General features: G+C 39.7%; 1 protein-coding gene across 1 annotated transcript; it reads left to right on the top strand.

Annotated features, from left to right (window-relative positions):
- Nucleotides 1–26,837, top strand: LGMN (legumain). The gene is made up of 14 exons (XM_067296955.1): nucleotides 1–110; nucleotides 6,206–6,383; nucleotides 14,631–14,728; nucleotides 15,608–15,689; nucleotides 16,695–16,780; nucleotides 19,294–19,369; nucleotides 19,840–19,902; nucleotides 20,775–20,841; nucleotides 21,538–21,656; nucleotides 22,304–22,393; nucleotides 23,054–23,251; nucleotides 23,909–24,079; nucleotides 25,153–25,220; nucleotides 26,055–26,837. The coding sequence occupies exons 2-14, from the start codon at nucleotides 6,246–6,248 to the stop codon at nucleotides 26,095–26,097; spliced, it is 1,299 nt and encodes a 432-aa protein (XP_067153056.1). The 5' UTR covers nucleotides 1–110; nucleotides 6,206–6,245; the 3' UTR covers nucleotides 26,098–26,837.

The following is a 26,837-nucleotide window of genomic DNA, read 5'->3' as shown; positions in this document are numbered from 1 at the left end:
CGATTGGCGCCGGCCTGTCTCCGCCCGCCGCGGCCCGGGGTCGCCGCGCTCCGTACGGCGCGCGCCGCAATCACAGCGGCCGCGGCGGCGACACCCCCGCAGGCAGCGCGGTAAGGGACGGGCGGGCGGCGGCGGGGCCGCGCAGGGCGGCGGGCTGTCGGGGCGGGAGCGGGGAGCAGGCAGGGGCACGTCGGGGGGTGCCGGCCCCCCGGGGAGGCGGCCGGGCCGGGCCGGGGCTTTCCCCTCCCCGCCGCCCCCGGGCTGGGGGGCCCTGGCGGGCCCGGCCGTTGGTGGCGGGGCGGCGGCGGGGCGGGGGGCTCGTGCCGCCTCGGCAGCTGTGTTGAAGCTCGACCTGCTGCGAGGACCTCGCCGGCGGGGGAAGCGGGAGCAGCTCTGGCTCGGGGCGCCCGGTGCAGCGGGAAGGGCTCCGCGCCGCGCCGCAGCCTTAGCTGGGCAGGACGGCGGAGTGGGAATTCGCGGCTTGGCTGCGCGCAGGTGCTGGTGGCAGAAATGCGCTGCGTTGTGGCTACAGTTATTTGTAGCTGGTAGCCGGCATTGCCATAAGGTGAAGGTCTGCTCACTTAACAGCACCTCCAGTTCTTAGGTAGGCTGGGGGTCTATAAACGTACTTAGCTTTTGCAGTAACGTCTAAAATGCTGAGATAAACCATACTAAAGACATGTGGCGTGCAAGAAGCTGAGGCTTGCGCCTTAGTCACTCCTCTGAAATTTCTTTCTATCCATGCTCCAAACGCTTCCATGTTTGTTGAGCAGAAACGCTTGTCCTCTCATCTGACTTGTTCCCCTCACCCCCTTCTCTTGCCCCTGCGCAATCATGTAATGTTATAAATAGAAGTTACTCATGCAGTGTTTCAGTAGGTATTTCTTCTACCTGCAGCCTGGAGAATGTGACTTTCTTAAGGTTGTTCTGCAGTTTGCTGAGACTTTGTATATTAGTGGACAGATGTGAGAGTAAATAGTTGAAGTAGTTTCACCAAAGCCTTAATATCTGCCAGATTTGAATCTGGGCTTTTTGAAGTGCTTAGGAAAAAAACCCTGCTGAAATAGGGCTATTAGCTTGTCCCATCCTAGGAAGCGCAAGGAGCTTTTTTTTTTTCCTGGGAAATTGTGCCATCCCTCTTTTGCTGAGAAATGGAATCTGCGAGCAGTAGAATATACTTTATTTAAAATGACTTTTAAATAACCTTTATGTAACATTAAAAACACTTAAAACCAGTCTGAGTGAGCAACATAATTATGAATTCTTGCTTTTACAGTAAAAGTAACTTATACATCTTTAATAGCTAGACTAAACTATTTTACTGCAAGCATTAGTCCTAATCAAAATAAACCGAATCTTAAAATGGTTACTAGCAGAATTAGTAAAGAACTGTATTGCAGAAGAGACCATAATCTCCACTGCTTTCAAAATACAGCTTAGCAGAGTTCACCATGATTTTTTTTTCTTTCTATTATAGAAATGTATAAAGAAAATCAGACTAATTCTGCAGGGGTTTAATCATAAATTTAGGTGCTTCAATTTGTGCACCAGATGGCACAACACATAGGTAGAATATTACTGACAAAGCACTGGAGATATTAGTTTCTTGTGAGGAGGGCTGTCATGAGTCACACTTTGGGGAAATCAACATTTAAATATTGCCATGGCAGACAGTATGCAAACACTATATGGGGAATGGAATTGTGACTTGACTCTGAAAACTGAATGGCTAATGGTCATAAGAACAGCAGCTGAAGTGAAGTAAATCAGAGTAAGAGATTTCCAAGGAAAACTGGAATGATCAGCTGATGGATTTATGAGCATAGCATTTCTCTAAAAATAGCTAAGGCTATTACTTTTCTCCAAGCTTACTGTTAACTTACTCAAGTCACAGGAAGGGAAAATGGATATTTGTTTTCTGTTTACATAGCTCTTAACAGAGGCTGTGTTTAAAGTATTTGGAGTTTAAGGTACTGCAGTGTCAACATTGCTCTAAAAACCAGTGGAGAATATCTTGATCAATTCAAATTGCTTTCTCTAGGATGACCTGATCACCCTGCTGTTCTGATTTTTGATCTTAGCAGACTATTTTCCCAAAGGAAGTTTGGGAACACAGAGGGAACAGGTTATTGACCAGAAGACTTGCTCTAGCAGCAGCCAGCCACTGCCGGATGTGGTCTTTCTTAAGCATCCCTCTCTTAACAAATCAGAGATATCTGCTGGTAATGTAATGGAAAATGGCCAAGGGACCTCAGGGAGGAAAACAGGCTTTTAAGAGCTGAGTTGTTCTGGCAATAGCCACGCAGTTCTGGCCATGCTGTTTCCAGGGTCTGTGCAAAGTGGCCAACAGCACCTATGTGTGCACATGCCATGGTTCTGCACTTTCAGATCTGAACCTACTATGCCTGGGAGATGTGCCTTTTCCCTGCCACAGACCCCCAAAGCAAAGTGAACTGCTCTGCCAGAAAGGTAGTAGGCAGAATTTTTCAAATCATCCCATATTTTTGGGTCAGCCAAAGCTCTGAAATGATCTTGTAGTGAATTTCCAGTTCTTCCATGTACAGATCATGTTTCCATGATGTGTAGCAAGATTCGCACACTGCAGGCATTTAGGATGGTACATGACATTATTTTATTTCTTGCTTAAAAGACAGAGAACAAGTCAGAGAAGGCAAAGAAAAGCTACATGTTTATATACCTGTGGTAAGCTGGTCAGCTGAGCTGGTTTCTTTTCTACTACGACCTGAAGGCATAGCATGTGATGAGAACTTTCTCTTCTCAGTTGTGGGTCAGCCACTCTTGCAACATAACACAGAACACTGTCTTTTAAATTGTCTGCCTGAGCAATTAAAAATTTTCTTTAAAAACAATCAGAAATATGCTTTTTTTTTCCTCCCCTTTCTTTTAGTAGTTGGAAACAAGCTATGAAAGACCTATTTCCACTACACATGTATTTAATGGTTAAACCTAGTTTAAAAGCTGCTCAGGGAACTCTGGGGACCTGAACATTTATTAATAGTGCCTTGCTAGTGTATTGTGGTATGCCAAGGTTTTTTTCCCCTTCTTTCTGAAATGAATTTGGTTTAATTATAGTATGGGAAAAGATAGATATGTGGGATTATGTGTCATTAAATAGTATAAAAGAGGTTGTTTTCTGTTCTAAATAACCCATTAGAAAACATATGTGGTTTTCTAATGGTAAAGTAATGCAAGTATTTCTTAGCCTTGTTTTCTCTCCTGCAACTTCTGCATCGTCTGCAACTTTGTCTCAACAGAGAGGAGAAATCTGAGGACCTGTGTATCATCATATCACATGGGAGACTGTTGAATTCCCTACAGAGGGACTGCCTGTGAGGCTTGATAACTCAGTCTTCCTTCCCATTCTGGCCCTGGGCTTTCTACCTGTTGCAGGCAGAATGCAGGACGGTTGCAGAGACTGGAGGTAGCTGAGACACCCATATCCTGCACAACACAGCCCTGTGCAGGGGTACTCAGAGGGTCCCGAGAGGAACAGGTCTGTGTTAGCATAGCCTGGTGTGTGAGCTAGTCGGCAGAGATACTCCAGTTAAACTGTTTCCCATTCTGGAGGTAGCGCTCAATAGTGCAGAGTTTCTGAAGCTACCAGTGGCCGACAGCAGAGGCAGTGACTGTTTCTATATGATGGCTGCCTGTCTGCCAGGATCTGGCTTGACATTAGCCATCCTGCTATGCAGCCCGGAGAACAGTTGGCAACAATCCAGCTTCTATTGGTATGTCCTGCATTTGAACTAATGATTTACATCTCTAAGAGCTAAGCATCCTGTGAGAGGATTTCTAACCCTTAAATAATCATTTGAACCATGTATTTCCTTTTTGCACTTTTATGTAAGCATGAGTAATATTTTTAGTTGGAGAAATGAGAAGTTTTGCTTCAATGAACATGGACAATTCTTCTTGTGAAAAAACACTGAGCTGTGTGGGTTCTGTTAGCATGAAACTCTGCTCCATCTTCCAGTAAGTCAAACTCTCTTAAGCTTTCTAAGCAGGTGATCTAAAATATATTGACTTTCTTTTCCTGTCTAGTATTTCAGGAGCTAGATATCCCTGAAACTAAGTATTGGGAAGGAATGGGCTTGTAGGCCTGTGGCATATTGTGGCACTTCACAAAGCTTTAAACAATTTGGTCTGAAGCTCAGCTGTACTATAAGGAACAGAATAGGCTCCTTTTGTGGATGTTGTAAACACAGTGTGTCTCCAACGCAGTTGTTAGTGTGTTATTTTCTGAATCATCTGAAGAAGTGGCAAGATGGACAAGGCAGAGTTGACATGTAGACTCATCTGTCGCTGCTGGGTCACAACAATGACAAGAATTATAACTCCAGCTCAACATGAGAGATTACTATCCAACTGCACAAAAATTCTGATTTTTCCTTCAGTATACAGGACTGCTGAAGTAGCTAATAAGTTAATAAACCCTAAATTGTTAAATCATCAGATGTTGTTCTTGCTCCCAAATCTTGCAAGCAGTGACAGGAGTGACTTATTCCAGAAAGACAAGTATCCTAGACTCAAAGGAGCTTTTAAAAGAACCAGTGTTACAGCACTTAACATCCAGTTCTGTTTTTCACTCTGTTCTGGAGTTTCAGTGTGATAACAGCTCTTCCTACAGGAACAGATATACTAATGTGACTTCCTTCACTTTGTGCTAGCTGCATTTAAAAAGAAAAAAAACCTTTCAAGATTACACACACACACTAATTTTTTTCATACTGCTGCCTGCATGGCTGCCTGCAAGGCTTAATAGCAGTGACAGATAGATCCAGTCTTGGAAAGACATGTACTACGTTATGCTAGCAGTCTTGGCTCTACACAGCTGATTTGGAAGCAAGCTGGCTTTTCTGTTTCAGCCTAATTTGAGTATATAGAAATAGATGGCTTTGGCTGTGGGGAACTGAGGCTGATTTATTTTTGTTTAGTTATTTAGCAAAGTGGTAGCTTCCACATTATGCCTTGTGACCATGTAATATGATTTGAGAGTTTCTAGTTTTTATTCCAGAGAAAACATTGCTAAAGCAAACTACTCCACCCTTACAGCACCTCTTAGACACATTCCAGCAGTGATCCACCTCCAGAATCTTTTTTTGTAACTAGGCAGGTATAAAATCCATCTTTCAGTATACAAATATGAGGAAGTATTTAATCTTTGTGCGTGTGCCAAGAGCATGCAATTCTTAAAGGGAGCTTGCTTTATGAAGGCACATTAGACACAGCAGACCTGAGTCTGTGTGACTAATAAACAATCTGGCCAATGTTTGTTTTGTTTTTTAATATTTGCTTTTAAAGCAAAAGACTTTATCAAACGATCAAGATGCTGAAAAAATTCACTAGTGGGGACACTACCTTCAGTCCTCTCAAGAAAGCAGAAAGAGTGTTTTCTGCTTGTGCTTGAAACTCCTTTTTTGGCTCTGCAAAAACTTCATGCAAACACTTAACCATAGTGCAAAATAGATGAAAAATGCTACTCTTTCATGTGGTACCACTTCACATTTGCTCTCCACGAGCATAACAGGTTGCACGAATAGCATGAGGCTCTCACAGTCTGCATTTCCCCCTGACCTCAGCAGTTAGGGCTATATCTTGTGCAGAACAGCAGAATGGCCTCTCCCCCCTCTTGAGCTGTGCAGGCACAGAAGACTTTTGTGACACTCTGACCTTTCAACTCCCTAGCAGTTCTCTCTGGGTCTGCATTGTTGTGTCAGCATCACCAGGGATTTGACTTGATCTCTAGACAAAATGTTGATGCAACTTGATCATGGGCTAATTGCCAACAAGTGGAAATCAGTGAACTACAGAAGCAGAGACTAAGAGAATTGAATATAATCTGAATAAGTTTTACTTGGAAAATACTTCATAGTAATACTCTATATCTGAGGCTTATTCACTATGAGCTATTGTAGAACAAAACAACCAGAAGGAGCTGAAAGACTTGGTTGTCCTGCTCAGAATTGCTTTCAGTCAGATTTGCAAGCTGACAGAAGAGTCTTGTAACTAGTAGCAGCTTGGTGCTAAGTGAAGATAAGACCAGAAATTGTCCTGTGGGTTAAGTGTCCTTCAAAATGCAAAAAAAAGAAAAAGAAAAAACAAAAACACCCCACAAACAATAAAGACTTCTAGTTGTGTACTCCAGACACTCTTCTGATTTACTTCTCTCAAACTTCTTTCTTAGGGATTTTTCTTTCCATTTGCAAAGTAAAGAAAGAAGAGAGATGATACTGAAAGCAGTTGTGCTGTTGGGCTGTGCTCTGGGCATCAGTGCATTACCCCTGGAAGAACCTGAAGATGGAGGCAAGCACTGGGTGGTGATCGTTGCAGGTTCAAACGGCTGGTACAACTACCGACACCAGGTAAGGATCACAGTCCTGCATGCTGACAGTCACCACGCTTCAGAAAGCACCTGATCTGGGACTCATGGGGTGATAGTAGCTGCCTAGACTAGTTCAGCTCTTCTGTCATTTGGGCAAGTCCTACTTCAGGATTTCCACGCGCGTACCAGTATATAGTATTCAAAAAGAAACAGCGGCAAGACTGACAGAAAGCCCAGTCTTCTCTTTGTCATTTTCACCCCAAGAATTCCCCTCTTCAATTCTTTTTCTTACAATCTTGTCCAGTCCTTCTTCCTTTGAAAAGCTGTTATTAGCAGTAGGAGCAGTATTCTTACTTTAGTCACACTTGTAAGACAAGATAGGAGACCCTTATAATTAGGCTTGATATCCTATTACTAGGCCAGAGGTCTGACTGCAACTCTCAGATGGATAAGTGATGTGTAGAATTAAACCTCATTTTGAGACACACGCATGTTTCTACCTACTTGCTTTCTTATTCTTGTTTTCTGTATGTTATGAAAAATATCCCTTTCTTTTCTGCCACTGAAAGACTTGGCTAATACTGCAAATCCACAGTATGTTTTTGTGGGTGAAGGATATTGGGAAGGGATTCTTTTTAACTTGAATCAATTTGCTCACTCTGTTCTACAGCAAGGCCCCAGAGTTGTGTTGGCATAACAAAGATATGGTACACTGAGATGCAGGAATCAGAGTGAATGGCAGATAGAGGAGAAAAGGGAACAGGAACTCCTGAGCCTGACACTGCTGTCAAAGACAGCGTGTTGTAAAATTATGGTCTAAGTGTGAGTGTCAGGATGGACAGGATTAAATCCAAGTGACTTAACTCTGATTAAGCTCAAGACTTAAACTCAGCAGTCAGGAGACTTAAGCAGTTTTTCCCTTTGGGGAAGTCTTGGGCAATCCCTTAAAAAGGTTAATCCAAATTTAGAGCAAAGACTATATTTAAATGTTGAACTACCTCTTGCTTTCCTGGAGAACACATTCCATTTAATTCTTATTTTATAATATATACAAATGTATATTTCTAAACATTAGAAAAATATTTTACTAGACTGTTGTTAGTTAAGGTGCACTTGAACAGAGATCGAAACACTAGTGTACAAAACTAGCATTTTAAAAGTTACATGAAATTATATTGAATGTGCTGGGTACATATACCAAACTGATTTGCTGAACTCTGAAACCTGTTAAGTATTTACTGTTCTTAATGTAACTGCCTGTAAAATCTAGGGAGATCTCATCCTGTGTATTTTTTTTATTGAAATAGATGGCTTGTTTCTATGTGTTGGGCACACTGGGTTTTATGTTTATGCTTCTCCTACTCCCCCAGCTAACAGTCAGTTTGTAACTTTTAGTGCAATGACCAGCTTAAAACTGAGTGCACCAGGCCGACAACCTTGTTGCATCTGAAGAAGAATCTGTTACTAGCAAATGCTAGCCTAATGCTTTGACAAACTGGTTTTAGGGATTCTGCCATCTCCTTACATTGCAGCTTTCACTTGATAAACATTTTTCAAATAATATAGACCTTAGCACAAATGATTACTATTTCAAATTATATCTGAAAAAAGAAGGTTTTTTTAAAGTAGAAATCTGTCTTCATTGAGCACAGCAAATAATTATAAAAATGCTAGTGTTGTACTTGATCACTGCCTGCCCTGGAGTGTCTAAGTATAATTATTCTGAGCTGTGCTTTGGTTGTTCCTATTGCTGTATAACCAGTCTCACAAGCTCCCTTCCACTCTAGGAGTTAATAGCTCAACATTCATTCTTTAAATAAAATTACATTTTTTTAAGCTGCTGCTCAGGAGAATGCCTTTTCTATGGTTGCCCAAGCATACAGCTTTTAACCTTTCTGTCAGTGGACCTTCAATGGCAAATATATTTGCCAGGTATAATGTGGAGTTATGAAGAAAACAAGACGCGTGCTTATGTATTTGTCCCTTCAGCAATAAACCTTTTGAACACTTCAGAATTTCACATAAACAAATTAATTTTGAATTCAGTAATGCTTTGCTGACAGTTACTTTAAATAATTGCTTTTCAAGGTTAAAAAATTAGAACAGCATTTCTTTAAACAGCTTCCTTTTGGAGATAATGTCAACTAACAATGCAAAAGATCTGCAATGTCAGATTGTTCTGACTTTCGATGCTAGAAATAACTGTTTTTAACTTCTGCTTCTTGCTTCAGGTACAGTAATAACAGAAGAAAAGAAAATTAGAGTGCTAAGAATCCTATCAAAGTTATGAAATCAGCATCATAAAACAAGAGAGTCTGTGTGAAGGATCCTTAAGAGTGGGACTGAGCTCTTATTTATCTGTCCTAGGCAAGAGATCATGCCTCTAACTTGTTCCCCACCGAATCAATTCCCAAAGGGTGCAGCGCATCAGTAGCCTGTGCTGTCTTGTCTAGCTGCCCTTTGTGGCCAGCCTTAAGAGGTTGGCAGGGGTGGGCACCCCAGGTGATGGGAGGACATGCTGTGAGGCAGACCCAGCAGCTAGTCATGGAAGATCCACTGTGTGCCACCAAGTATAATCCACAAAAAAGTTGCCTCAAGTATCAAAAATTTGGGAAACTCTATCCCAACAGAAACAGTTGAGCAATGGGGCTGACTTTTCTAGAAGAACTGTACAGAGGAGGAAAGGTGCTAGCTACAGAGATCTTACGAGTTTTTACAGATTTTTTTAAAATGTTATGCAGACCTATCACCATGTCTCTGAGTGTGTTAGGATTCCCTACTTTCCAGCTGTGGAAACAAAAGCACTGTGAGTCTTTAAATGACTTGCCCGAGTCATGTGCAATGGGACCAGAAATAGGACTTCGATTTCCAGTTCTGCTTCATCCATCATGAAAGCCATTTGGTAGTGAGCACACAGAGAAACATCACGTTAGTTTTCAGTAGAGTAATACTTATAAATGGAAGCACAGACTGCCGGAAAGCTCATAAGCAGTGCTCCAGGATTGCAGATTTATTTGTGTAATTCTTTGTTGCTGCTTTCCAAGGGAGAAATTGCAGAAGAAAATACATTGTATTCTAATTCAATTTCTTCCTGCCATCACCTTTCTTCCTCAGAACTTCTCTGAGCTAGCCTGTGTACAAATTAATTTGTAGAAGAGAATCTTCCTGTAAGCAGTTATTCGATGTATGTATTTTATTGCCAGACTGGATGTTATTCCCTAAAAGCAGCTAAGCAAGCATAATCTCCCTTTGTATTTTGAGACCTCAGCTGACGCTTTTCTGGATTTATACTGTCCAGTTCAGCTGTTCAGGGCACAGTTCATACATACATGTTGCATGTTTGTATTATGTGAATCTTCTGTGAGCTCCAAGTGTTTATGTGCTGCCTGCACACAACACAGTCAAAACATACCCTTTTGCCTTCCACAGTAGTCACTTGCCAGCAGTATGTGTTCATCTGACTAACCAACCATAAAAGGGGGGGAAGATAATTTTAAATAATTAAGGTAATCTCAATTACTTATCAAAAGTGTCTCTGATTTCATACATGAAAAGTTGTGGGGAAATTAGTCCATTGTTGTACATAGTACAGATTCCCCTTAAACAGTGAGTTTGTAAAGAGTGTACAGATCCCCGTAAGCAGTGAGTTTGAGCCTTTAACTGCAAGGAATCTGAAACTCCTTCTAGACTTGTAATTCAGCTGTCAGTGGTCAGAATCCACTATCAGTGGTGCAAACCTCAAGCGTAGACAAGAAAAGGAAAAACCACTGTTTGTACTTATCTATACTTGAGATTCATACTTTGCAGATACTCAGTTCCTGTTTGATGGCTGAACTGGGACTGTTTCCAAATCAAGATGATCTAAACTTGTCTTACATTTATCTCAGCAAGTTGCCTAACACAAATTCTGAATGTTTTTAATAGCATGCAGCCCAATGTGATGGGCTTATTCTTACTGCAAAGCTTGCGAAAATTTTGGCCTGTTTTGGGCCACATGGTCCTGTATTGCCCCATTCTTGGTTCCTCTTAGTTCTTAGGTATTTTCACCCAGATCTTAGTGTTTTTAGTTAGAGTTGCCTGGGCTGTGGGAGGGCTATAGTCACAGTTACTGATGGTTTTCTGCAGCTCTCCTATACTATTCCAGAACTCCTCTCTGGGCCCAGAAGGAGTAGAGAAGGTCTTCTGTTATTCCATGGGAAAGTGGTTCAGCTCTCTGCTCTGCAAAGGCCTGGATGATATATCTTTGGAAAGCTCAGTGACATAAGTGAGCAAATATAACACTAAATGTTACAGGTAGATTTAGAGAATGACCCAATAAACCAGTTCTCTTCAAGAGAAATAGAACCGTATGTATTTCTGCCTCTCCTGGCAGATGGTTGCACCAGCTAACTCAAATCTACAGGTGATCTTACAAACAGATCAGAAAAAAAGACAGACCAATACTTTGAGTGTACCCCAAGAAACACACATGAACATAGCCAATGGAAGAACCTGCTTTGAAATGCAGAGTCTTACTAAAGGTGGAGTACATATTTGAAGGGAAAAATAGCTGATAAAAGCTAGGAAGATGAAAATGCTGAAAATAAAAACATTTGAATTTGCATACCTGGGTCTTTCAGTTGTTGTTTCTAGTCTTATACTTAGAAAGCAAGCTGTATGGGCCAGGGATTGTATTTCTTCTGGGTTTTGGACAGTACCACCCATAACAGTTTCTTAGTCCAGGGTGGTGCTTCTAAATTCTCCAGTCTTTCAGGTAACGGACATGAAAGATGCCTTAGCAACTGGACTTCGGTTAACATTTCCTAACTGTGCTTACAAAATTATAACTGAAGATACTGGGAAACCTTTCCAAAGTTATACAGATACATTGACTGGTTGATGCATATTTAAGGAAAGAAGTGAAACAGCTGAAATGAAACAGAATGAATCAGCTCAGTTCTGAGCTGAACAGCTTTTAGAAGTAGCTGCCATGTCTTACAGGTTTCTTGTACCATGCTTATATATTAGAGCTTGTCCTTTTTTAGGTCATAGCATTTCATCGTTCCTGTAGCAGGAACACCACCACTTTATAATGAAGCTGACAGTTCATTACACACGCTTTTTAGCCATGAGCCTGGCCATCATAAGACTAGAGGTAACCAATTTCAAAGAATTCCCAAGCTTTTTCCTTTAGGAACTGTTTATGCATGCATCTGTCATAAGACAACTTGATTTTTCCAGAAAAAAAAAGCCAAAGAAACCTGGAGCAATCTGCCTGAAAGCTGTGTCACGCAGATGAATAATCAGGTTTATGAGAGAGGAGAATCAGGATTTTTTTTTTTCCTTTTAGAATTTTCCCCCACACGTTTGGGGATACAAAATGCCCATCCCAGGAAAATGGGGGGAAATCCACCTCTGATCCCTGTGCTTTCAAGATCTTGGAGTTAATCATGAGCAAATTTAAGTAAAAATCTTCATAGGAATTTGCTGATACAGCAGCAGGTTTAGACTGATCTGGGGATGAAAGGTCTGAACCCTCCCATTAGCACTTTCCGCTACTGACCTGGCATCTGAGGTTAGTTGTGCAGCAGCAGCTGTACAGCTACACCTTTTCCTCTTCTCCTACCTTGCTCCCTTTAACAGTATTATCTGTCCTGAATCATGACTACAAAAGAATGACTTATTTTTGGTGACAGTTTTATACAGTGTGTGCTCGTAGCATTCATTTCATTTTCTAAACCAACAGGAACGATACCAACAAGAGAACTGGAACAATATTGGCTGTCTCTGTTAGGAAAGCTTACAGATACAGAGGTGCCACAAATATTTATAGAAGAAAGGAGGCTCAGAAAGCAATATTTGGTAGACACTTTTAGATCAACAGGAAACACTAGATTCACATGCACTTGACTGCTCTAGCAGCAGGCTGGGTTTCTACTCTGGTTTTATAGTTTTCATCTTCCTCCTTGTACAGTAGGGAACAGGAGGAGTGCCTGACCAGCATCAAAGGTGGCTAGTCAGGTCAGGCAACGCTACACAAAAAAGATTTGCTCAGAACTAGTTAAGCCAAATGGAGATTTAGTGCAAAACAAGTTTTTGCAGCTTATGTTAGTGATATCATTATGCTACCAATGGGTACAGTTTCCTTAGCAAAACTCTTAAAATGTTAGGACAAACCCCAAGCAGGCGTAAGTTAGAACACCTTGATGGAAATTAAATTGATCTGCTTCCCTCTGCACTAGGGAATTTGACTGATGTAAATTTACTAGCAAGATCTATTTTTGAGATACTTGGAGCCTCTGTCTCTTCAATTCTTCCCCCAAAGAGCCTATCCTTCAAACAAGTTTCCCTTAGCTCTTAGGAGCAGCTGTAATACTGTGTAAGCCACAGATGCTGTCCCCCTGCTATCACAGGATAAAAAGGCATGCCCTACTGCAAGCAGTTTGCTAAGTAAGATAACAGATAGTGAGCAAGCCAATCAATGAATCAGAAGGAAAAGAAAACAGAACAAAAAAAGCTGATAATATGCATTTACAAAGCTGAAGTAGTTTTGGTTACTTTGGTATTTATTAAAACACCTCAGAAGTCCCTGTAGGCTAGGCACATGTCTATGGGAGCACAAAGACACTTGTGGGTTGATATTATATCACTATAACATGCCTAAATATTTCCTTGTGTTGCCAGCCCATAACTGTTTCTGTCAGCATAACAGAAGCAGTGTAACATGCCTTGAGGGTGTGAGCAGATCTATGATCTACTCATTGATCAGAGTAGAGATGCTCTGATTAGTGCTTTTACCTGAGTTGTTTCTGAAAATTAAATACATTTGCTAAAATCTGTACTCTGCTGTTTTATATTGCGTGCTGATACCTTTATAACTGTCTAATCTCTACCTTTTGATTTGTTGTGGCAGCAGAAGGCATAACGCCATACAGATAGCTGAGGAAGTGTAAAGAGTACAGACTGTCTGGGATAGGTGGAAGAGAATCTTGGCTGAATTCCGTAGGAGGAAGTAAAACTGCTTTATAGTAAGGACAATTTAATTTAAGGTTAGTCATGTGAAGAGATTTTGCTGTGGCAGGGTTCATTAACACTGAATGTGCCTCACCCTTCCCAGACTCTTGCACAACTACCATTTCTTTTCTGCTTCAACCACACTTAGAAGACCAAGGATTATAAAGTGACAGGATTTTAGTGTTCCTTCAATTAAACTAGCAGAAATCACTAGTATGGGTTCACCTAAGCCAACTAAACTGATGTAGGTCCACCTAAACCAGTTTAGTTTGGTGTATAAATTAGCAAATTAGACTAATTCAACAAACACGAGCTTTAAAGGTTGTTTCTTGGCTACAGTTGAATTTTGCATTTGTTAGACCAGATTTCTTCCATTAAATCCATACAGCTTTTTTAGCATGTGATAGGTTATAGTTCTGGAGATTAAGAATGATTTTTGATAATCCATTACTAATTCATAGACTGGGAGTCTAAGATGGATTTGGGGTGAGGACAGTAAGAATGCAGCACTCTGACAGAGGTTCATACTTTACTGTAATATCGCTTTAACGAATACTGCCATTTCTGCGTCATCAGAAGATGGTCTATAAAGAAAATCTGCTTATTCATGTCCTGTACAAGTCAGGAAAAGAGCCTGAATAGAAATTCTGCAATTTTGTTTTCCACTGAAATCTGTTTTCATGCCCTGAAGTTGCTTGAGTGTTATTCTACAGGAAATACATAATTAAAAAGGAAATTTTCCTTTCTGATCTAGTAAAACAAAATTTTAAAAATCTTTGCAGAGTTAAAATTGGTAAACTGTACTTGCTAAAGGACAGTCTTTGCTACTTAGTCGTGCAGGCTTGGTGCAGAACTAAGTGAAATTGGTGGAAATCCAACTCTTTCTTTCTCTACTTGGCACTCTTTGGATCTGTTAGTGCACAAGATTTCCTCACAGAATGCAGGGAGTTGCTAAGAATCTTTTGGTAAATTTTATTATGTATGGTATGCTCAAGAAACTTCTGACTTTTATTTCAATAAGAATTTGAAATAAGTTAATGAGAGAGAGATTTTTATCATAGTCTCTGTATTGTATCCTATTCTGGATTATAGAAGGACATTGAGTTTTTGGATTACATATGTGCATTTCAGCTCTCCGGCAACCCTCAATCTCTTATATTTGAAATGAAGATACCAGGTTGGAGATTCTTTTGGATGATAGTCTGATATTAGGTCTGCAGAACTGTTTTTCTTCTCTTCTCAAAGGTAAAGGCTCCATTAAATCTGTTGATGAAAATAATCTGCTCAATTTCAGGCAGACGTGTGCCATGCATACCAGATTGTACACAGAAATGGAATTCCAGACGAACAGATCATTGTCATGATGTATGATGACATTGCAGATAATGATGAGTAAGTGATGAACATGCACTGGTGTCAGACTACCCGTTTACTACAAATGTGCCATAGTCACCAATGTATTTTGAGCATGTAGTTGTTCTGTGAGAAAAGCCTTTAAAACTGCCCATGATATGCATAGGGACATTTTATCTGTCAGCGCAATGAGGCTACTTTGCAACATGCTCATCAGCTTTCTAAGCTTTAAGTCACAACTTGGTATCAGTTACAGCACTGAAAACTTACAGTTCCTTGTAAATTCTTCATTAGTGTGGAAGAAGTGATCTTAACTCTTGCGCTTACCAGTTAACAGCAGATAGATAGCCTGAAACACAAACATAGAGAAGCTCAGTGTGTGATTTGTAGTTTTTTTTAAAAGGACATTATCATCTTGTTTAATCCCCAGAGCATACATTTAACAAAGTGTGTGTGTCCCATTCCTGGCGATTATCTATATCTGTATGCATCTGTATCACTGCTTTCCAATACAAAACGGTTCAGTTTTACAAGCTTTAATTCTCATACAACTTCAGCGGAAAACAGCGGACTTCATATGCATGGCAACAGTGGGAGCAGAGAGTAAAGGGGATTAAGGGCAGCAGGACTGAAAGTGGAGAGATGGTAGTATCACAGACCATTTACCTATATCCTCAGAGTAATCTACCTGATCTCAGGCAGCATACTTGAAGGTACTGAAAGGGTAAGGACACCTGAACTGAGCACATGTAACTGACTGAAGTGAAAAGACCTTTTTATATGACAAACAGTGGATGTATCCATACTCTTTCAGGCAAGGTGGCCGGTCAGGACTGTTTAAATGGTTTCCTAGTTGATCTGTAGTCATTTTGTGGCACATGACTAATTCTTCATATTTATGTCCTATTTAACTTTCAGAAATCCAACAAAAGGCATTGTCATCAATAGACCTAATGGCACGGATGTGTATGCAGGAGTACCCAAGGACTATACAAAGGAGGTAGGAATGAAACATCATTCCCCTGGGGACCTGTGGTTCAACAATAAACAGTGTTCTGAGCAAATCTTTTTAGCCAATAGTTGGCACTCCGTAATGCACATGGCCTCCAGCTTATTCATACCTGCATAATTTGGCCAACCTTTGGTAAGATGGATATACACAATAGGTGCTTTGAAATGAAGCAGTGGTTACAAAAATAAAACATCACCACGTTTTCTGTACTGCACCCCAAAAAAGGTGTGGAAGTCTTGCATTTAAAACCAGTTTAACTCAATCTGAAAACCAGCTGTTTAAAACTAAATCTTTCATTACATCAGAACAGTAATCCAATTGCTTAATGATTTCATGATTCAGTATCTGAGTGAGCCATGAGTAGGTAATACATTAGTGATGAATTGAAAGGGAAAGGTTGTGTTTGCAGCCCTGAAGTTAAGAGATGAGGGATTAGGTTCAGGATTGGAAACTGTGTCACTGAAGCTAAAATTAACATTAAAAAATAATTTACTTAGGGATTGTTTAAAATTCCAAGTTCTTTTGTCAGCACAGTGGAGTGGCAGGGCAGAAGAGATGGGCAGAGGTGGGGGAAGGTAGGAACTTTTTAATTTGGCCTCACCACTGAACCCAAAATCTCAATAAGCTGTAACAAGAGATTTCCAGAGGGGAGTAAGGCTTTTTTATCCTGGAAAGTTTGGGTAGGAACGAGGATGTGAGTTTCCAGTGATAACTATACAGGAGTAAGTAAAACCTTTGGTAAATGTTCTCATTCTAATACAAAAGTACTTTTTCAGTTTGGCTTCTATTCTTTTGGTAGCTGCTGAAGTATCAGAAAGGGAATTCCTTTCAGAGTAAGAGCAATACAGGAAACTGAAGAACTACTGTTCCTGAACAACAATGGCCAGCTAAATTTGCTATCCATTAAGATGCAAGGGTTCTGACTTTCAGAAGCTATCTTTCTAAATGAAGATTTTATTGTTTTTAACAATCAGATTTAATTTAAATCCTCAGGATGTTACTCCAAAGAATTTTCTTGCTGTTCTCAGAGGGGATGCAGAAGCAATGAAGGGAGTAGGATCAGGAAAAGTACTGAAAAGGTAAGACAACTTCCATTTAGAAAATAATTGCGTGTGTAGTTTTTCATTGGCACTGACTTTCAACAAAAGAAGAGGGTATGGTAGAGCCTTACAACTTGAGAATCCATCAAGACTTTTGATGGCAATCCCCAATCATTTGCATTAGAGATGCAATGGTTCTGGTTTCTTAAACTATCTAGCATCAACTAGCAACTGCTAGTATTTGACTCATATGGAGTCCAGTACAGATTAAGGTATCAAAACACTAGAGGGTGGTGTCAACTATATTATTTATTATTTAGAGGAGTGGTTTTTGCAAGAATGGCTAACAGGAGTGGCAGAGGGATAGAGATAGCTTAAACAGCTCATCTGCTGAAAGAATTGCATGTCAAATCCCAGGTTCGGTCTTTGTGACAGATGTAAGTATTGAGACTTTGGATGTGATGAAATAGGATTATGCAAAATGCCCAAAGATCTTTGCTGTTGAAAAAGTAGTATAAGCAATTAACTTTGTATATTGATACATTATGCTTAAAGTATTTGTAAACTTAGTTATACAAATGTTTGTAAGCAATATTCTACTATATGAACTGTAATAAATCTACTGGTTAAGTAGAAGGTAAGATCTGCAATCAATGGGTGTATTTTATAAAGCTTATGTAATTTAGATGGTTCAAGGATAAAAACATATTTAAGGGCTTAATCAGAAGATCTCTCTTGAAAAGAGATCTGGTGTCAGTTACTCATCTTGCTTCTACAGAGCTTGAGATGTAAAAGTATCATGCCAATTTATTAAGGTGTGTTATATTTCTTTCTCAATATTGCTAATAAATTTATATCTTCTATATTTTTCTATATACAGTATTTCCCAAAAAACTAAGAATTTAAATTTGAACATTTGGAAGGACTAACCTTAATAAAGAAATATTGTATAAGCACCTATCTGCATATCAGTTTCCTTTAGAGACAAAGCAGCGAAACAGAAAAGAAGAGCCCATCCCTGGCATAAGGGAGAATAAAAAAAAACGAAGGATCTGGACAATAGTAGAATAAGCTATTGCTCTTAATTGTTCGAACTTCATCCTGAAGAATTATACATGCAATAATTTAAGGGCAAAAAGTTAATCGATCACTGTACAGTCACTAAATTGCTCTTTTCCAGAAGCTGGAATGAGTCAAGAGGTGAATATAAAGCATTTTGTTGGCCTAGTTAAAAAAAAAAAAGTACTTCAGAGTACACACACTCATCTGTGAAATCTTGACTTTACAAGTCAAGTAAGGGATTGGCTATGCAGAGCACCAAAGACTCCTAGCTGCTCAGGAAGAGAACTTGAACCCAGATCCAAAAGTATTAGTTATTTCTATTTCATTTCAGCCCCCCCCCCCTTTTTTTTTTTTTTTTTTTTTTTACACTTATGGCCAAGAGTGGGAGCCAGAAAAATACCACTCAACCCTTCCTTTGTTAGGCTTCATTGTGTGAATATCACAGTGCCCTGACCTCTGCTACTGGGTGGGCCAATGTGCCAAGAAACGCCCCTCTCTTGGTAAGATCAATCATTCTCTGCCCAGGAGGCTTCTAAATTGTCTTCCACCTCCTCAAGCTCTTCTGTAACCAGCAGATTATTGGCCAGGCTGAAGAGTGGACAGTCCCCCCTTGAGCTGCTGCAGTAAGACACCTTTGCAGTCAGGAGACAGCAAGAACAAGCATGAGTTTCTGGACAAATGATACAGAGGGATAGAAGAGGTCTTGGGCACTGCTTCCAGTCTGTTCATACATTTTGTATTGAATTGTCCCTGAATACAGTTTAAAAACAAAATTCCTTTGCAGATCTGGCTTTTAGGGCAAGACATTAATATCACCCACACAGGATCCACTTACATTAGAGTGCAATAAAAGTCTGCTTTGAACAGTGTACTACACAGACCTTAGGGAACTGAAGTCTTTAAGCATGCAGTACTCAAACAACTGCAGAACCCCTTAATACTAATGCCAATCTAGCATAATGGGTGAGTCTGTATACAGATCAGTTCTTCATGGAGATGTGGGCTGATGTTGAAGGTAATATATAAATGTACTCGGTAAGGACCTTACTGAAGAAGTCTTTATGGTTTGTTCCCATGTTATTGGTGCCTCAGTCCAACTTAGTTATGAAAGCATTCCAACACCAGACTGCTACATATGCCCACAGTATAGTATTCTTCGAAGATTAAAGAGTGTTGTGCCCCTACCTAATCAGCAAGCAGTTTACAGTTTGAAACATGAATTGTCATTGCCAGATTCCCCATGTTCATGGGACTAGCCCTGTTTCCCTATTTTCATTCCTCTTTCAGCCATTTGTCTCATAAGCACCCATAGTAGTATGTTTTGGGTAGGAAAAAAACCAAAATCTATCAGTACCAATGGGAACAGGTGTTTCAGCTCAATTATTTTAAATATTGACATTTCTTGGCATTAACAAGCAGGAGCTGTTTTTCTAGTGAAGATTAGGTTGGAGTGGGTTAGAAAACATTTATTTCCCATTTTCTGTTGGCAGCGGTCCCAAGGATCACGTGTTTGTTTATTTCACTGACCATGGAGCTCCAGGACTTCTGGCTTTTCCTGATGATGACGTATGCATTTCGGGGGATCAATTTGGAGTTTGTCGTAAAAAGCATTCTTTGTGACATAATAAAATATTAAATAGTAAATATAAAATACTAAAATGTGTGACACTGCCATATTTGGGAGGCAGAGGAGCCATATTCTCCTTATCATCCCAGTTCAGATTTTTCCTAGTTTGAATCTGAAGAATTCAAGTTGAGACTAGGTATTTAGTATTTGATTGGACATCAGTGGTCCAAGCAGACCATTCCACACAGGTATGACTTAGCTTTCTAGTGCACTATTTATATTGTTGGGCACAATTACTCATCTTTTCCAGAGTGATAAAGATCAGAACATTGTGTTTCAGAAGGACAAATACATTCAGTGTTTTAAGTGGAAGCAATAAAAATTTATTCACAAGAGTTAGTCATTATTCCTATTAATTGCTTGTATTAAAGCCACTGCTGTTCAATAAACAAGTCTTCTTATTTTACAGCTTCATGTGAAGGACTTGAATAAGACCATTTGGTACATGTACCATCACAAAAAATACCAAAAGGTAAAAACGGATGTTAGAAATTGCAAGATTAAAAGAGAAGCTGGTGTGAAAGAGAGCTTTGTCTGCACTTCCAGAATTTGCTTAAAGCATAGGGAAGCTGATGCCATGTAATGAAATTTGGATTTCACACTCACAAGGACTGATGATGTCTGAATTTTCTCACTTTGTTTTTAGTTCATAGTATATTTGCAATCAATGTGGAGATGTAGCCCAGCCTTTTGATAACTGTATATATTTTGACCAACAGTGGAGAAACAACATCCATAATTACCACACCCTCATAGTACGCACCTGACTTCCTGTGCTTTGCTCACTTCAGACTGCACTGTTACTACAGGAAGTTTGTGTACACCTTGTGTTTCACTTACAGTTACTAATATAGTTTAAGAGACTGTACCTCTTGTCAGAGACTTCTGTATGTTTATTTCATCAAAAGCAAAGTAGTTTTAAACAGGAAAAACTAATATTTAAAAATTTTTTAGCAGCTTGGCCTTTTAAAGCATTGTGGCTGGCTGTATTTAAGAACACGTAAGTGGTCATGGGTTTCAGAAATATTAGATCTATATTCAGTGCTGGTACACTGCTGTACCTAAAGACTAAGCAGGTTATTTGATATGTACTGAGTTTGTCAGTAGATCCTTGTGGACTCTGTATAGATTAACCAAATCGTCCCATTCCTGTTTTATCTTCCACATGATTTAGTTCTCAAAGTGAAAAAAATGTTTATATGCCTGTGTTTTCTTTTTTAGCATTATAGACAGCTTTTGTTTCAGGGATGTCAGTGCAGGCCAACTAGTTACAGCTGAAAAGCACTGAAGGACTTTTCTCCATTTTCTCATGGAATTTCTTAAAGTCTCTGACTTATTTTATAGATGGTATTTTACATTGAAGCATGCGAGTCTGGATCTATGATGAATCATTTGGCCGATAACATCAACGGTGAGCAATCAGTTAATTTATTGGACTTTGATTTCTTAGTCTGTCACAGGCAGGACCTGAGCAGATGGTATGGCAAGGATAGGTTCACAGCACTTTCATATAGAGTTTTAGCAGGTAAACACTAGGATTAGAGAAAGCAGGATTTTCTATTTGTTGGAAGTTCCTTTTAAAGAAATGATAAAGTCCTGTAAAGACTATCCAGCTTTTCAGTTTCTTGCAAATGAGAAGTTGAAAGAATATTTCATTTCAGAAACTACATGGTTGCCCTGACCACGTAGTAAAGTTATAGTGACATTTCTCAGCTTCACCACAGTCCAGGTATGAAGTTTCAACTGTCAGTTTCCTCGAGTAGCAAAGGCACTTCTGATACACGATAACCCCGCAATTTTGCTACACTGACTGGGCAACAATCAAGGCAACTACTTTGAATTGACAGGGTTCCCCCCCCCCCCAGAAGTGCACATTCTTCCCTAAACCCCCCAGACAGAATGCAATTGGTGACAAGAAAAGACTTCTTATAACACTGACACTGTCTTTGAATAGAATAATTAGATTAGAAGTATCTTTCTTTCCTCCCTCCTGCTATTTAGAAGTAAATGATTGAAAGCTGAAATACTTAGCTGCATGTGATATATTTGCCTAATTACTGAATGAACTGAAAAAACAAATGAAGACTGTTTTCCATTTGTCTTACAGTTTATGCAACAACTGCTGCCAATCCCAGAGAATCATCTTATGCATGTTACTATGATGATGAAAGGCAGACTTATCTCGGTGACTGGTACAGTGTGAACTGGATGGAAGATTCAGATATGGTAAGTTACTTAGATGAGGTTTGCATTTCTATGCATGATAATCATCAGGTTAAAAAAAATAATCATTTTTAACAGGATTTAGGAAAATCTTTTTGCTTTTGTGCAAGATTGAAATCCACAAATTCTGAGTCAGTAAAAGTTTCTCTACTATTCAGCACCATATGCAATCTTTATTTGAACAACTACATTTGTTTCAGAACTTGCTCCTTTTTTGTGAATAATAAAATTAGAAACTGTCTAGCTTCTAGTTTCAAACTCACAGAACCCAAATTTACTCATCTGAGACACATCTCTAATCTGTTAAATTAGGCAGTTCAGTAGGTTGTACATCAGCTTCAGGGATCCTTAAATAGCAAACAGTGGCTAACATTTGTTAGTATAATGAAAACCACTATTAGTGAAACAAGTCTGGGATTCTTGTGCTAGCCCCATTCTTTCCCAGTTGCTGAGAGATCACTGAAAGCAATTTGAGAATATGCTGTCACATCTTCATTTCCATTTTTACTTTAATGTCTTTAAAGGGTGTATAATTCTTGCCATATATTTCCTTCTACCTATTGGCAGCTAAGACCCTTCCCAGGTTTCATTGCATTTTTAGAATAGCTGAATTTAAGTATCTGTGATCACATGGAAGTTTCTTCATGCAGGAAGATCTAAGAAAAGAAACACTCCACAAGCAGTTTCAACTGGTGAGGAGACGCACCAACACCAGCCATGTGATGCAGTATGGAAACAGGGTATGTATTTGAGTGGGCTTCCTGGTTAGATACATTGTTGAGCCTTATCTGCCCTATATTTTCATTCCCTTTAAAATTGCTGTAATCTGGCAAAGTTGGTTTAGAATATGAAACTGTTCATCTCAAAAGATCCCTCAGCATTTCAGAGCCAATGGTCCTGATGCTAAAGGAAATACAGTCTTGGGTTAAAAGCAAGGAGCTGGGAGTCAGCATATGAGTTGTTTTCCAAGCTCTGCCAGTGATTTAACAGTTCAGATCAGTCACCTATAAGAAGGGTAGTTACCACTATCAGGCATATTATGAACATTAATGAATGTTAGTAAGTATAGTAATCCCTTGGATAGGAAGAACTAAGAGTTGATATATCATTTATAATAGTTCCGTTATTCAATGTGTTAATAGAAACATATGAAATTTGTTAAAAAAAATCAGATTGTTTAATCTAATGGTCTTTCCCCCTTAGAGAGCTACAGAAATAACCTCCCCCCTAATTTTTGGCAGCCTTGAGCATGTTAAAAAAAATTTAACACCTTGTGGACTCCCTTGTTTTCTCTAATAAAGAAAGTTTAGAAAGTTAGCAGGTTTCCATGGCAAAACAAAGGCAAACTACCTAACTGGAGGTGCTTCATGGTTTCCATTTGCTTGCTTTCTAACATGCAGAGCATCTCCTCTATGAAAGTGATGCAGTTTCAGGGCCTGGGGAAGAAAGCTATCCCCATTTCTCTGCCACCTGTAGAACACTACGACCTGACTCCTAGCCCTGACGTGCCTCTTGCAATCATGAAACGAAAGCTGATGGCTGCCAACGATGTTTATGAGGCTAAGAAGATTGCAACAGAGATGAAAACACACCTGGAGGTAAAAAAAACATATGAAAGAAAAACTACATATCAAGTCAGATTCAGTTCTGTCATGACCAATGCCAGAAATCACACCCCTGAAGCCAGTGAGATTGCTTCCAATTTTTGCCAATTTGCAACAGAATTACTCCTCAGAGTGGTAACCTCTAGCTGATGGCTTACTCTTTCTTTAAAATTCAGGAATTTGTTCCACAAGGCACATTAAGTAGTGATTATCTAGATGGATATAAGCAAATGCAAAAGTTAACCTTGCAGATTTTATTGTCGAGAAATTCCTCATCTCCATCCATAGGGATTCTTGTCATATGCAGTTATTCTTTGGTAGTAAAAGACTTATCTCAGGAGAACTGCAGTCTCCCAAATCAAACAGCTCCTACAGAAGAGCAGCCACTGTTGGTTCTGTCCTTCTTCTGGCAGAAGACTAGAAGGACAATGAGAGTTTTTGGGTGCCAGCAGTCTGAATTTCTTTCTCCCTACTTCTGGTTTGTTTTAAGAGACAGATCCAAAAGATTCTGATAAAAAGTGGCAAAACAGGGCTCCTTAAAAAAGCCCAAGTGTTTGGGGCTGGGAGGTGTTAAAGAAAGGAATTTTATTCAGAGTCTTCAAATTAGGGGTTAGAAAAGCATCTTTTAAATTCTTCTTGTCTTATGTGCAGGCTAAAGAATTTATCCAGGAATCTATGCGAAAGATCATCACCTTAGTAACAGGATCAAAAGAACAGACCAACCAAATTCTGTCAGACAGGTTGACCATCAGCAATTATGACTGCTACCAGGCAGCAGTGAACCACTTCAAAGCTCATTGCTTCGACTGGCACTTTCCTGTGGTAAGTCAGGCATTAGATAAAACCTGATACAGGTACTGGTTTAAAAAAAGCACAGTGATCACAGGCAGGCCAAAAAAAAAAAAAAAAACAGAAAAAAAAAATGGGGACAATCTTACAGCTTAGTTTTGGAGAAAGGGTGAGTAATGTTTTTAGAAGCAGGAAACTCCTTCAGTACACTTATGCATAAGCCAGAAGATTACCAGGAAAACCTCACTAGGAAAAAAACTCTTTAACTTTTACTGGTTTTTTGCTACTGCTTTATCAGCTTCTCCCCACAAATCCTAATATTGACTAACTCATGGTGTATTTCTGCTTGAAGCCATCTCTGATAGCAAAATAAAAATGCAGCACCACCAATTAGAATTCATAGTCCTAGTACCTTCAGATTTCCATACCATGACTGTAGGTTGAATAGAGATAACCTAGCTTTTTTTTCCAAGATCTTGTTGAATTTCTGAGAGCCACTTTTTATTTTAGGAGCTTTATTACTGTTCTTCCCTGGGATCTCAGTCAAGGACCAAGTCTTGTTGTGGTAGGCATTGTTCAGACAAGAATAAAAGAGATCAGTCTCTGTTCCAGAAAACTCAGTCCTGATGTCAGACAAGATACCCTAGACAGGCAGGCAGAGATGCCTGTTAGGATAAGTCAACAGCAAAATAAATTGATCTTAGCAGAAAGCAAGGCAATTGCCTGGCAGTTAGCCAAGACTTAAGTACAATATGGAAATCAAAGTCATATGTATTTCTTCAGATAAAGCTTCTAACCTACAGGGCTATTAGGAGGTCACATTGCCTTAGACTTTTAGTTCCTCATCAGTTTTGTTTTGACTGAGATTGGTTAGTTGAACATTGCCTAAGGAGGGAACCAGCAGCAACAGCTGAATTTACCTAATGAAATTCAAGGAGGAAGGTATAAGAAAGAAACATCTATTTGGCATAGTACTAGATTATCAGCACCAGAAAATAAGCACCATGAATAGTAATGGCACCTCTAAATTACTTCCACCAGTTAGTTTGGATAAATAATCACTGCTCTTCATCATTGTCATTATTAATAATGTCTGTTTATTTCAGTATGAATATGCATTGAGACAGCTCTATGCGTTGGTCAATGTTTGTGAAGGAGGATATCCCATTGACAGGTAACAAAGTTTCCGGCTACCTTATGTAGTTTTATCTGTGGTCAGAAAAGTAGAAGCTGACAGGAATTTGCAGCATAATGTTAGAGGCTTCTCACTTGTTCTGCTCTGTTGACCATTTTGTCAATAGAGTTCTGACTCTTAAGTTATGAATGCTCCTTTTGAAAGGAAAAAAAAAATACAAAACCCATCATTATTAGCACCTTCCCGGTCACTTATCATAAGGATTCAGCTCCCCAGTAAGCATTTAATTTCCCTGAAAATTCTCAGGTGAAATTGATCCACTGCAAAAAGCCACTTCAAAGTAGCATAGCTGGTGGGTTTTACAGGGCAGGGATATTGCCCTGCAACTCCTGTACAAGCCTACAATGATGCAAAGTTGGAAACTGTTGTAGTTTCCCCTCTGCCCCCTCAGTTTCTGGCTCAGGACACTGCAGTATGGCTGCGTTCTGGTGAGGAAAGGGAATATGGCAGTAGGGCCCCATATCTGTGCATGGGTGGTAGGGAAGTAGAGAGATAAGGATCCAGGCTCAAGTGTTGTGGTAGGGGAAATAGAAGCATGGTGCCGAAATCCTGACTTCGGAGGTTGTAGTATGTGGTAGAGGCTGGGATCCTAGCTTGCACATCATGCAGGAGGAAGAGAAGAGAGAGAGGAAAGCGGAGGAGTAGGGACAGGGAGCAGAGGGCTGATAGTTTAGGCAGTGTGCACATGCAGCCCTGAAGATGAGCAACTGCTGTCCGTACTCCTAGTGGCACCTTAGTGCAGTCAGTTTGGGAAACACAGTCTGAGAGCAGAGAGTCTGAAAAGTTTCTCATCATTCTTGTTCTCTGTTGCAGAATACACATGGCCATGGACAAAGTATGCCTTGGATTAATGTAAACCTCGAATTAGTGGAAACAACAGTCCTTAGAATAGCCCTTACTACAAGCGATAACTTTTCATAACTGTAATAATCCAGACTTTACATGCATGCAACATGAAGGGGGTCAACCACTGCATCAGTCTTAAGTACTGTGTTGGACAGCTGACCGTGAGCAGTACAGCACTTGCCAGTGCTCTCCCCTGCATCCCTGCCTGCTGATGGTTCAGCAGAGCCATTTTGGCAGACCACATAGAGCTTTCAAGGTGGATGATCTGTTTCAAAGCGCAGTGCTCCAAGAGTCTTTGGATGAACACTACAAGCCATCTATCGATGATTCTAATTCTATGCTAAATTTAAACTTTGACTCATTAATTATGGAAAAATTTTATATTAGTGCTAACTATTAGCTTTTTAAAAAATATATTAATGAACATCCATTTACAGTGACTAAGCTGCAGATTGGTTGAAGAATTAAGAAACCAAAGTTTGTTGTTTAAGCTTTAACTCCTTAACAGTTTAAAGAAATGAGCTGTATTCAAGAATTATCATATGTGTTAAACTGTGAACAGCAAAAGCCTTTGTGGGTAGTAAACATTGTTTCCCAAAATTAAAACACAAATAACTAATGCTTTAATTTTATCATCAGTATAATATAAGTAAATGTATGTACACACAAACCTCTGGAAAGTCAGAGTACAGAACTTGCCTGTGAATAAAAGTAAGAGTTGGGAGTTTTGTCAACCTTCAGGGCAATACA

This window comes from Apteryx mantelli, chromosome 4 (assembly GCF_036417845.1).
Source record: "Apteryx mantelli isolate bAptMan1 chromosome 4, bAptMan1.hap1, whole genome shotgun sequence".
Classification (NCBI taxonomy): domain Eukaryota; kingdom Metazoa; phylum Chordata; class Aves; order Apterygiformes; family Apterygidae; genus Apteryx; species Apteryx mantelli.
This window is presented reverse-complemented; position numbering and strand designations above follow the sequence as displayed.